The sequence below is a fragment of the Trachurus trachurus genome (genome assembly GCF_905171665.1).
Source record: "Trachurus trachurus genome assembly, chromosome: 10".
NCBI lineage: Eukaryota > Metazoa > Chordata > Actinopteri > Carangiformes > Carangidae > Trachurus > Trachurus trachurus.
The window spans coordinates 13,479,943-13,493,451 of NC_139894.1; the positions used below are offsets into that span (position 1 = coordinate 13,479,943).

General features: G+C 40.9%; 1 protein-coding gene across 4 annotated transcripts in view; it reads left to right on the forward strand.

Moving 5' to 3' along the window:
* Positions 1 to 411: 411 nt before the first annotated feature.
* diaph2 (diaphanous-related formin 2) overlaps positions 412 to 13,509 on the forward strand; it is a 346,642-nt gene continuing 333,544 nt past the window's right edge. For 3 of the 4 annotated variants that reach the window (XM_083980784.1, XM_083980786.1, XM_083980787.1), the window contains exons 1-2: positions 412 to 458; positions 1,126 to 1,512. In XM_083980784.1, coding sequence (XP_083836910.1) covers positions 1,429 to 1,512 — 84 coding nt within the window. In that variant the 5' untranslated portion in view covers positions 412 to 458; positions 1,126 to 1,428. Of the gene's footprint in view, positions 459 to 605; positions 661 to 1,125; positions 1,513 to 13,509 lie in introns of those variants that run through there. The other variant, XM_083980785.1, reaches the window with a different exon arrangement.

A 13,509-nucleotide genomic window follows, 5' to 3' on the forward strand; every position in this document is an offset into this window, starting at 1 on the left:
AATCATTTCATACTTTATGCGAACACACAAAGCCACATGCCCATGTGAAACACTATTATGTAAGTGGGGTAGCCTAACATATAGGCCTAACAGTCACACACAAAGGCGGGGAGAGGGAGAGACAGAATGATTACATACACAGATAAATACACACACCCAGGGTGTGCTTTGTTCCCACAGATTCCCGCCCTGCTATTCCTATCCGCGGTCAGCCCTTCATAATTCAATTCATAGATCTAAGCTTACAACTGGCTGAGTCCTATCCGCTTGCTGTGAAATCAGACTGACCCCCTACGTCATTACAGGCTCCTCCCCTCCAACGCCACGCCGACGCTTCGACTGTCAGCCAGTCCGACCAATGGCAGCTGGAGTCCCCACTCCTTACGCATCTCACGGGCCAATCAGACACGAGGTGGGCGGAAGCACCGTGGGCCTGGTATTCAGGTTTGGTTGCAAAGGTAAGCCCTGGATGTGATTTTGTGAGTTTTCTTTAACATGTATTTTATTGTTCACCGTGTAATTCACAGAGTAGTGTTATCCGTGCTTGTGTGTTGGACTGTCATTTAATGTAAACAGTGTTCGCTGGGTAATGGTCGTCTATTAATGCTAGCCTGGCTAAGTGTATAGCACTGCAAAGTATTACAAGCACAGGGAACAACGGTGATTTTCCACTATTACTACAACTGTTTATTAATTGTGATTAATGGCTGTTTTGTTGAGCAGACAACCGCTTTGTCAGTGCTCACTGAAAACTGACATTGCCCCCTGGTTAACATGAAACGCTTGCTTATCGGTTACTATTACGATATTGCTGAGTTACACGATCGTTAAGTTTGCTGTGTAACAATCTAGGCTGTTTCCAAACACAGGGCTCTGTCTGTGGGTGTAAAATACATTGTTTTTTATTAACCGAGCTGTCTATGACTGGATCGGACATGTTTGTTTACATCTGTTTTACCGTTCGCAGTATATAGGCTTGTTGTGGAGGCTATGTGTTTGCACTCTGCATACTAACACTGCTGCACAGGGAAACACGTGTTAAAGCAAACAGTTGCACAAGTTAACGCCTTAGACATTGTGATAGACGAAATAATTGTTGTTTACATAATATTGTGGTATTTCCAGAATGCCTTCCACCGGGGTGTAAACTGGCTCACAGCTGATCAGAGGAGACTTCAGGGCGAATACCATATCCTACCACACCTCTCCCCGAGCACCCTCTCCAACTGCTGGATATTAGCGGGAACTACTTTGGAACCGGCCAAAAACTGAATCTATAATTTATCTCTGAACGGAATGGATTTTGAGAAGACCTAAACTTGCATGGTTTGCTGTACAAGTGTTGCTGGAAGCTTTGCTAGTGGAGTTTGCCAACTTTTGAAGAAGTCACATTCAGTCTCTGAGGAGGGGAACTAACTTGAAGCTGACATGGATCAAGCCAGCGGTGGGGAGGACCCGAATAAACCCTCTAAGAAGAAGTCCAATGAAGATGAGGGTAAAAACAAAAAGCTGGTAGGTACACAGAGAGGCTCAGTGCTGTAGCATGGAAGCACTGTGCAGGGAACTCTCACATCCTCCAATCCCACAAGCAGGGCTTAATTTCACCATCAACTTTTGTTAGAATGAGAAACTCACAATATTTCACATTTAAGAAAATGTCACTGCATTTTTACTCTTGGTTAAAAAATTGCTTTATGAGACCTATTGCATGGAACATTGAGCTTTATATATATATTATAGTTGTTATAAGTCAGTATAAACCTCCATGTGAATCAAAATCCAAACAAACCAAATGCAAGCGCAGTTAGTAAACGGCTTGTTGTCAATACAGAACATCTCTGGCTAGTGCAGTATTAGGCTCAGTAGTTATTGATCTATTGTGTTGTTATTACTGCTTGATGTAGCCTAAACTGAACAACTAATAGCTGTTAGAGTTGAGAAAAAGAGATAGTGTTTCACTGAGTGCTTTACTTTTCAAAGCACTCAGCGCATCATGTGATTTTCCCTGTCAATACATCCTTTAGAAGTTCTTTGAAGAGCATCCTTGTTGTGACAGTCAGGCTTTAATTTATAGTTTTAATAGAAAGACAAAGACAAAGTTCAGTTTTTACATGACTCATTGCACAGTTTGCTGTCCGTGTGCAGTTTTATGAACTGTGTGCATGTATATGATTGATAAAACGTATCGTTAGTCAGAGTGTTGTTATCAGCACGAGAAATTCACAGAAGGACATTTGTTTATTAGATAACAACTGAAAACTACATCGGCATTCATTCAATTCACATCAAATCTACTAACTTGACCTAATATAATCGAATAGTAAATATCAAGTGAAGGGTGCGCTTATTGCTCATTGCTGCACTGGTGTCATTAAGTCATTCCTGCATGCCATTCTATGCTTGGAAATGAGATCACACGATTTGGGAGGTGTGATAGTGGTGGTGGTGGTGGTGGTGGTGGTGCTATGAAAGATTTTGCATGATGTGTGGGACAATCACTTGTGCTTGACAGTCAGTGCAGTACTGGTATACATTTCTGGAACTATTTCAATACATGTAGTATCTGTTATTCCCATGGGCAACCAAATCTATGAGCTGTAGCCTATTTGGTAAACTGTAGCAACAGTCTTGTATTCAGTCTTGAGTGGAATTTATTGTAGATCTGAGTTATACTCCTGAATACATGTGGTGCATGTGACTGTGACACACTTATCTGGGGCACTGTAGTGATTGGAAGTAAATTTTCCATGACCAAAGACAAAAAACTTTGGCTGGTGTTGATCATGGTTTCTGTTTTTCCACGTTTGTCAGGGTGGAAACCTTGGCTACTGTTGAACTTTCTGGATGATGTCACCTCTAAACAGCCAATGATTGACTGTTAGTAGTATTGCTTTTTATTGTACCTTTCTCTTAACTGTGATTGTTCGCTTATTGGTCAAAAGTTTTAATCACAACCACTACCAAACAAGGGAAACGAAAAGGGAACAATTTAGGTTTGCGTGTGTTTGTGTTTTTGTAGGAAATGACCGAGCCAAATTGCACTGATTGCAGACAATGAAACTGACTGCTAATGACTTTACTAACACCTCAGTTGTTTATACATATGGTGTTTATTGTTACTCTGTAATTAAACCGTCCTAAAAATGAGACATGAGAAACACTGCTGTGTTTCAGATGGAGAAAACTGAAAACAGCTTTTAGCTTGTAATCACAGGTTGGTCACAGCAAAGTTAAGGTAAGGGAAAGTGTGACCAAGTGCTAGACAGGAAATCCCAGAGTAGACTGAAATTCCCAGAGCCACTAAAGGGTGTAGTCTTGAGAAATCCTAACGACACCTTGTGACTCTTGAATAGCCTGCCTCCCTATAGTCAATACTTTTTTGGGAAAAAAACTGTCTGGATAACACTAGCACTCAGCCAATCCGTATAATATCTTTGTGAGATCACTGCTTTTTGTTCTGTCAAGTGGATTCGGGGCCAGACACACCCCCTGTTGCTCATACCTCCAAGCAGAGCAGCCAGAGGCAAAGGAAGCATGAGCTGTGGCTGTTGCAGAAATCTCAACACAGCTCTTAGTTTTAGGGCGGAAACCATTATTCATCCCTGGGTGGAGCAGTGATCTGTCCTCTTTTGTTTATCCCTACTATTAGCTAAGCTGCTCTAGTATATAGTGTAGTACGCCAAGTTTCTTTGCAGACATGCAAATAAGATAAAATGTACAATCGTAAAGGCACATGCATGATTTAATCAATGAAACAGCAAATGCAAAATAGACTAAAAAATGCAATTTATATTTTAAATTTTTTGGCACGGTCTAGTAGAGGATTATGTCATCTCACAACTGACAAAACGTTGTGTTGTGAGATTGTGTTCTGGATGTTTGAAGATTTACATTTACTTCACCAGGAGCATTCCTCACCATATATGGGGCTAAAGGGTTACATTCCTGACATGCAGTGTTGTGGCCCACACAGAGGGAGGGTGTAATATTTATCATGAACAGAATTAAAGGAGAGTTTGTCGCTGCCTTTGGCTAAAAACTACAGTACCATTTGCGTAGCTATAAACAATGTGACAGACACTGCTGGTACAGTTTGGTCTCAACAAGCTGTAATCAGTGTTTAGAGGAGAAACACTGAAAGCTGTGTGTTTGTTTAACAAGTCACTGGTCAGGATTGCATCACAGAAACACCATTTGGGCTTTGTGCCCAGGATGTAGATACTCAGCACAGCCAAGGACATTTGAGTAACACAAGAGTGTTCAGCAAGGGAGATAATTCAAAACTTTTCTGCTGTGTATACTATGTGATGATGTCCTTTCCTTCAAGTTGTAACAACGTGACATCCAACAAAAACAGGCTGATGGAATGAGGTCCTTCTAAAGGAATTCAGGGGAGCTGGTTTGACAGAAAGGGAGAAATATTACCCCTCTGCATACCAGAGTTAAAGATGACCTCATAGAGCAGTGTGAGGGAAAAGCTGTCCCAGTGCACCCATAAAAAAGTGTGACTTCTCATCATTTGTGATTTTTGGCTTTATAAATAAATAACATTTGACTTGGTCCTAGCTTATCTGCACTCTGAGTCTCTGAACATAGAACAGCTATCATGTGAGGATTTCTACCATGAAACATGGATAAATGGCTAGTGTGAACTGAAGTGGAGCTGCATCTTGTAGTTCAGCATATTTTGAATGAACACATTTTGGACTTACCATGAGGCATGCACTGGTATAAAAATCTAGTCTTGTGTCATACACAAATTAGATATTGATCGCAAACAAACCTGTACCCACACAGACCTTTATCATGTTTGAACACGTTACTGTGGGTTGGTCTTAGAAAATATGTCTGTCAAAGTACCAGTTTTATAAAAAAGTAAAATTATTTACAGAGCAGTTTCATATAAGTTTATGTCCTTTGAAAGAGCTGAAGCAAACAATATACTCTATTGTCAAAGGCATTGGCTGCACTTCTGCAAAAAAAATTAAATGGTAATTCTTATTCAGCAACCAATAGTCTAATGCTGTATTTGAATTATTACACGTTGATTAAACTTCTGTCAAACAGAAGTACCTTTTCTATTAACTTCATCGTGTAATGTGATCAGTGAGTGAAGGCAGTGATTTGTGTTTGCTAATTACAGGGTGTGCTTGCAGCTTTTGTATTATACAGTAGGTGATCAGTAGATCAAAGGTCATGTGTTCATTAATGGGGGTGAAGGATACTGGTAGGTAAAATACATATGAGTGTCAGTGTAAATCCAGCACTTTTTCACTACATTTGTACACTAGGCTACTGTAGATAAATTGTCTAGGTAGCCAATGCCACAATAGTAGAAGCTGATAATTTGATTGATTTTGTGGGTTGTCATGTATACAACAGCTTGGCATTTGATGGCCGCAGTTGATGTTTGTGTCTCTGTTCGCCACCAAAAAAGTTGAGCAAGGCCAGTGCAGAGTGCAGCTTCATAGTAAGCTACAGGTACAGCCCCAGGTGTAGCCAATTGTCGTTAACATTAGCTCTCCTAGCAACAGTTCAGAGCTAGGAAGTGCGGAGGAAACGGTGAAAGTGTGTGGATATGACGTTGGCGTCAAGGGAAATTAGCATGACAAATGGAGGGGATACCAGCGAAACTGTGCGCGCAAAATGTGACAGAGTGTTGTCACCAACAGAAAGTTCTCCCCCTTTCCCACTGGTCAAAAAACCCGTTTAAACCCGCTAACAATCGGCAATTGGTGGCAGTGGGAAAGGCGCACCGAGCTGGGTCAAACAACTTGTCAAGCGACGCGGGTTAAAATCGCTTTTAATCAGCTCGGCTCCAATCGGCTTGCAGTGGGAACGCTAGACCCGGGTCAACCCGCTAATTTACGTGATGACACTGAGCGTTACGTGCCGCCACGTCATCGCGCCGGTCGCATCTCACATCACGCACTAAAACAAAGCTCTGCTCCGCTCTGCTCTCATTCGAGACTGGGATCAACAGATCAAAGAACACTGACCAAAGATGATTGAAAAACAAAAGAAGCGACAGTCTGTTTAACTGACACGTTGTGCCGCGGACGTCCGTCATATGGCCACGGCAGACTCGTTGTCCTCCGCGGTCCTGGTGCTCCAGGTCAGCCAGCCAGAGAGTCTGCCTCGGCGGACGGACACTCCGCGGCGGGCGGCTGTGGCATGACACTCTCACACCGCGGATGAGAGCGGAGCGACCGGTTTTGCTCTGTAACTCGACTCATTTTGGTCAATGGGAAAGGGGCCAAATGCCGATTGTTAGCGGGTCGACCCGCGTTTAAAAAACCTGCGTCGACCCGCTAATTTTAGTGGGAAAACGGCTCATGTTTACCTTGCATTTTGACAGACCAACATCACCAGTTTGAAAGGTTAGTAGCTGCTAACAACAACAACAACGCTAAAAAGGTTGAAGACTGACAAACCTTTGTTATACCCCTTTCCCACTGGTCAAAAAACCCATTTAAACCCGCTAACAGAGTGGGGGAAAGGCGCACCCGCGGGTCAAACGACTCGGCAAGCGACGCGGGTTAAAATCGCCTTTAATCGGCTCGGCTCCGACAGACTTGCAGTGGGAACGCCAGACCCGCGTCAACCCGCTAATTTACGTGATGACGCTGAGCGTTACGTGCCGCCACGTCATCGCGCCGGTCGTGTCTCATATCACGTACCAAAACAAAGCTCTGCTCCGCTCTGCCCTCATATGAGACTGGGATCAACAGATCAAAGAACACCGACCAAAACTATTGAAAAAAAAGAAAGAAGCGACAGTCTGTTTAACTGACGTGTTGTGCCACGGACGAACTGTCATACGGCCGCGGCAGACTTGCTGTCCTCCGCGGTCCTGGTGCTCCGCAGGTCAGCCAGAGCCTCGTCTGCCTCGGCGGACGGAAACACTCCGCGGCGGGCGGCTGTGGCATGACACTGTGTGTGTTTCTTGCACCGCGGATGAGAGCTGGTTTATGCTCTGTCTGATCCCCCAGCGGGGGGGCAGACTCGGCTCATCTTGGTCAATGGGAAAGGGGCCAAATGCTGATTGTTAGCGGGTCGACCCGCGTTTAAAAAACCCGCGTCGACCCGCTAATTTTAAGCCGTTTTCCCACTAAAATTAGCGGGTCGACGCGGGTTTTTTAAACGCGGGTCGACCCGCTAACAATCGGCATTTGGCCCCTTTCCCATTGACCAAAATGAGCCGAGTCTGACCCCCCGCTGAGGGATCAGACAGAGCATAAACCAGTCGCCCCGCTCTCATCCGCGGTGCAAGAGACACACAGTCATGCCACGTACAGCCGCCCGCCGCGGAGTGTCCGTCCGCCGAGGCAGCCTCTCTGGCTGGCTGACCTGGAGCACCAGGACCGCGGAGGACAGAGAGTCTGCTGCGGCCGGATGACGGACGTCCGCGGCACAACACGCCAGTTAAACAGACTGTCGCTTCTTTTCTTTTCTTTTTTTCTATCGTTTTTGGTCAGTGTTCTCTGATGTTTTGATCCCAGTCTCGGGTGAGAGCAGAGCGGAGCAGAGCTTTGTTTTGGTACGTGATATGAGACGCGATGACGTAGCGTCACGTAATGTTCAGTGTCATCACGTAAATTAGCGGGTTGACGCGGGTCTGGCGTTCCCACTGCAAGCCGAGCAGAGCCGAGCCGATTAAAGGCGATTTTAACCCGCGTCGCTTGCCGAGTCGTTTGACCCGCGGTGCGCCTTTCCCACTGCCACCAAAAGCCGATTGTTAGCGGGTTTAAACGGGTTTTTTGGCCAGTGGGAAAGGGGTATTAGTGGGAAAATGGCTTTAGATGTGTGCTTTGTTGTCTGATTTGTAGTGGTCTTTTCTAATTTACATACTAGCTAGCTAAGCAGGTGTTAATTATATTTGAAAATGAATGAAAACGACCCTCACACCAGTGCAATGAAGTATCAATACTGTGGCATAGTGTTTAGCTCTGAGCTTGCTCTGGTTACAGGAACTTAATGCGGTGTGTTATGTGTTACGTGCACATGCCCATCGTTGTCTGTTATTTGGGAGTGTTTGCAAATTGTAATGAACCTTTATTAATTTAATTGGCCCTCTGTGATTGTAATCTTAATCATGCTTGTCATTTAGTCAGTCATTAAAGTAATTAAGACTTCAGTAATGAATGGACAGTTCAGCACTGAAGCAGTGGCATCTTTAAAGGGATATTTCAACATATTAGCAAATTCGCCTATTGCCATAATCCCTATAGTTTTAGGAGTAGGTTCATTATCTATTGTCTGTGCAAGCTGTTTTTAGATTATGGCAATAGATGAATTTGCCAAAATGTTGAAATATCCTTTTAATATGAGACCCTGGACATGAGGACATATTTTTCTCTTATTTATTCTTGAATGACAGATGGAAATTATAGCTCCAGTTTACTGTATATTTTGTCTGGAATAAATGTCTGATTTGAGAGTAGCAAGCCCACATAGTGTTTAACCTTCGTGCTTTTAATAGTCTCATATTGTGAATCATATTTAATGCATTACTTTGCTGCTGCTGCAGGAAGCTTTTGCATTTGAAGCTTTTGACACTTTGATACATGAGCTTTAGGGAAGCCTGAGGGATCCTTTTAGGTCACGTTAGATTGCGGTTTGTACAAGTTGTCACGTTGTTAGTCACTTAAAGCTGTTTGGTACGTATTACCTATCCTGTGTGGTTAATGTAAGCATGTTATATGTCACGTAGTGTTAGAGTTGTTTTTAATAACATGCAACTTGCAACTTGCAACTTGCAACAAGTGAATGTAGCTGTGTCTCTTATGGAGATATGCGAAAAATGGCAGGAAACAGACCACATGTGAGTGTTTTTAATAATGGCATTCAGGAAGTTGGAGAGAGGAAGTGGTGAAGAATGCTTTGGTCACACACTGGAAGAAACCAACAGACTCACTGCTCAGTGTCACTCTCTGAGATGAGCTTTATTCATGTACATCAATGGATTAAGACTTGAGAATGGGGAATATATTTGGCTGTTTAAGTCACAAATTAAAAAGTATCCCTCAGACTTGATTTGAGCGTCACTACATTTAAGTCTTATTCATTCAACAATATGTGAGTCATTTAAAGCTGTTCATTGTCAGAAAGACAGTGCTATGATGACTCATGAGTGGTAAGCAGTGTTTTGGCTGACACACTGCAGTCAGATATAGACAGGCTAAAGGGGTTTTCCTGTATTTTGAGTTAAATTTCATCTAAGGACTGCGGTTGCGGAGCTTTTCCTGTTGGTTTTTTTTGGGAGAGGAGAGTCATTGGTGCTGATTTACTTTAATTCACTTTGGGCCTACTGGGATTTAGAAATTCGATTTGGTGCGTAGTCTGACAGCTCTTTTCACACCTTTTGCCAATGTGGCATTAGTTGTGAAAAGAATAAATCTAGTAGTGTCTTTTAATTTGAAAATTGATCCATTAGAATTAGAATAATAAAACTGACTTGTGTGAAAAAACCTCACTGTAATGTGGGACATGCTGTGAAAGGAGGTCAATGCAGAATGACTGCTCATTGGCTGACAGACTGGATAATACTGCCTGATACATGTGAGAAGGGTGTTATATGTAATGTATAGTCATTATACAAGTCATTGTTTTTTATAAAATTATTAAGACTTAGAATTTAGCAATGATTTTGTGTCACACATGTGGTGACAGGAACAATCATAACCATGATACATATTTAGCACATTTTCAGACATTGGGATTTGATTATTTTTTGAACATTTAGCTACATAGGACATATAGTATCATTAGCCACCAGTCAGTAACAGCCTACAGATGAGAACAGGGTCATGAGTTCATATCTTTTTTCACATGATAGAGGAGAAACAACTGGTTGAGCAGATATGATCACTGAATGTTTAAAGCTGGATTTTATATTCCAGTTTGAATAAGTCAGAACAATAATTGCATCATAAAGTTCTAGTAGCTCTAATAGTCTTTGCTGTAACCAATTTTATTTCAGTCTGTGAAATACAAATTAAGTTTCTATGTTATATAATAAAGAATTTTAAGAACATCTAAATACCTCAACTTTGTTATAGCAGCATATCATGCAAGCCCTCAAGGGTACAGTGCTAGAAATTTGCTTTCAGTAGAGACAGAGATAACCTGAGGCCAGTGCTGTGCTTGAGTGCAGTCACATGGTCAGATGATCCAGTGTGGAGCCATTCAAGTCTTAGCTGTACTGGCTGTTGTGTGCTTTCCCTTTTCAATAGATGCTGTTTTAAGAAAGTGTAAACAGTGCCAGCACTTTCCTGAAATAATAAGGCTACCACAGAGTCATGGCCTTTTAAAGGCACTTCAGCTCCTGCAGAAATCTTGTGCATTCTTTATTGCATTTTTCTTTTCAATTTAATTATTTATTTTGTGGACCTCATTGGGATGACACATGTAAAAGTCTCTCAAATTTGAGATTTTACTGATTGATTCTGACTGATGTTCTTGATGGAGTTGTTTAGAAGAGGTTGTGACTTTTTTGAGTTAGTCTGCCATGTGCTTGTGGCACTGCCTACAGTCACTCCTCCAGCCCTAATGTCTCTTTTTCTCACTCATTCACCATTTGTAATGACTTAATCATAAGTACATATGCTTTCATGTGAGTATCTCTATTCTAACTTCAGGGAAAAGTTGCTCACATCATTTTTTTTTTTCAGAAGAAAACAAATGAATCAGACATTGACAGATGTTGATAAATCCATTTTTAAGTTAATCAGCATTTTCATATTCAGGTAGTGAAGAATACCTGTCATATATTTCTAGACCAACATCTTCAAATAGCTACTCCAGCTGGTCACTGGTCAAAACCAAAGGAACATTTTTCTAGATTCATTATTTAATAAATCATTGTCAAATTAAGTTAGTTTTCAGGAGAATTATTTATTGTGTTATTAACTTCGGTTTAATTTAAATTAATAACGAATGGTTGATCATTGTTGCTGCTCTGTGTCTCCAGTATGTTAACTGGCAGAGCAGTGTAATGCTCTGGGTAACAGGTCTTTTCAGCTGAGTAAGAGTCAGAAAATTCAGCAAATGAGGAATACAAAAATCGGTAACACTTTACTTTAAGGTATCGTCATAAGAGTGACATGACACTGTCATAACCCTAACCCTAACCCTAACCCTACAAAAACCGAATGACACTTAATGACAACGTTATGACATTGACATAATGTTTATGACACGTTCATGACAGTGTCATGTCACTCTTATGACGATACCTTCAAGTAAAATGTAACCCAAGAAGAAGTTTCGCAAATCTAGAAAACTGACTGAAGACCTCTTGTGGATTTTACACTGTAAGCGCCTACTTGGACATCTCAGTGAAGTTTTTTGAGCTTGGGAGCTCACAGGATAAAAACTCCTACCAAAAATGAGTCCAAAGGCTGGAGTGCAAATTCAGTAAAATTTTCTATGAACGAATGCTCCACAGATATGGCTTGGATTTAAATCACATTAAATACCAGGTGTAAATGGGGTCTAAGATTGTCTTATCATTTCTTTACCCTACTTCTGTGCTCTGTTTGAAAACAGCGTACTCACAGTGTAAGCATAAAGATTAATTGAATATATTTTAGGATTAAGATATATAAATGTTATTCCTTCATAAATGCTTTGCAATTGTGTCTGTTGTGCACTACATCTCTGAGTTTACAAAGACAGACATTGAGAAGACTGTGTAATAAGATTAATTTAGACAAATTGATTTGTTTAGACTATGTCTAATTCAGTTATTCTGATGGTATGGTGGTTGCTCTGATGCCACTCCCCCAAAATTGAGTATGATATTGGCAATGCTGTACATCCTATCTGATTACACAAAGACAAATGATGTAATTTTGATCTTTATGGCTATGGCTAGCAAGCATGAGTCTGTAACGTGACTAGAGGAAAGTAGTAGTGCTATGACTTGAAGTTCTGTTGGTTAGTTACAGGTTTATATTAAACAGTAGGATTTGTTGTGTAAACACTTCTTGAAGACAGTATTTTTAGCTAAAGGTTTAAATAATATTCTGCTGTCAAATACGTAATCTGTTAGGACAGCCTTTTCTTTTAGGAGCTAAACCCTGTTGAAATGTTGAGGAGCGACAGCCAAGAGGCCCTTTTATACTGACAGTCAGAAAAGACATTTCTTAAATGTCTTAAATGTGTTTCTGGTCTGTGAATATATGCAGAGGCATCACTCTTAGAGATTTTGCACATGCATGCTGTTCATTAGAGTCGTGTATTTTTTCCACTTAAATATGTTTAAACCATGCTTTGTATTTTGTCATTTGTTTTTATTACTCCATGACATTGTGGTAGGCTGGTGCACACAAATAAAAAGGCGCTCCAACCTGTTACTGTCAGAGTATCAGTCTGAATCATCCAGACCATTGTGCTGATGTCAGTGTTTTTAGATTTGTAGGTCATCACTACTCACTTAGACCACAGTTCCTCCATAATCAGTTTCATGTTCAGTTCGCACATTTTGCAAGACAAAGACAGAAATGAAGATCAGTGACGTCTCCATGTGTTAACTGATTAAGTAACTGTGTCTGATATTATACTATACATTTACAGTATGTATACATTTCTCACAGCTTCTTATTAGGATTTGGATTTTCACTGAGGAAACGTGACATGTTTCACACTGCAAAGCTTCTAACCTTTACTATTTTCTAGCTGAATGGAATAGTTGATTAAACGATAAACGACTAAATAGTTTCATGAAGTTGCCAAGAGCTGTGAGCAGAGCGTTACATTACAGTCCTCACTGCCAACAATGGCTGGCTCGCAGTAATCCTTTGTTATTATTAGAACTAATTAAAGTAAAACCTAATTTCCTTTTAAACCCATTTTACACAGGCATTGTGGCTACTGATTTTATAGTGATAGTTCCAGTGAGTGAGTTAAAATGACATCATACAGATGGTCTAGTTAAATTGGTTGGGTATAACAGGCGTTGCTATTTACAAGTTGTGCATGGTAGTCTATATGAAGCAAAGTTGGTCCTTTGTCCATCTTTGATGAAAATGTATGTCATGTGCTACCTGGTATCCTTTTGTAATAAAAGTAAGAGCAATGGAAGGATCTGCCTCTACACGACTTAATATAACATTAACATTAATTGTACTGTGTAATAATAACTTTAAAAGTTATTGTATGAAATATGTGCACTGGTAGGGTTTTGTGTCCCCAAATTGACTCTCAAGTTGTGGAATATTGCTTTGCGTTTTCATTTTTAAGGATCTGCATGGAGTCATAATCATATTTGATTAAGGAGGGACCCAGAGCTAATTTGATTAGGTTATTTAGAGGAATATGTGTCTGGTAATAAACATTTATTATGATGAAAAAGTTTACTTTAATAAGCGAGAGAAGCCCAGAGGACATACAAGCTTAATTGTTAGATGTTAAATTGCGTTGTTGCGATGTTGCCAAGATAATGGGCAAGGAAAGGCCCTCAAGTCAAGGCAATTAACCAAACAGTGGTTTGATTGTTGTTAAATT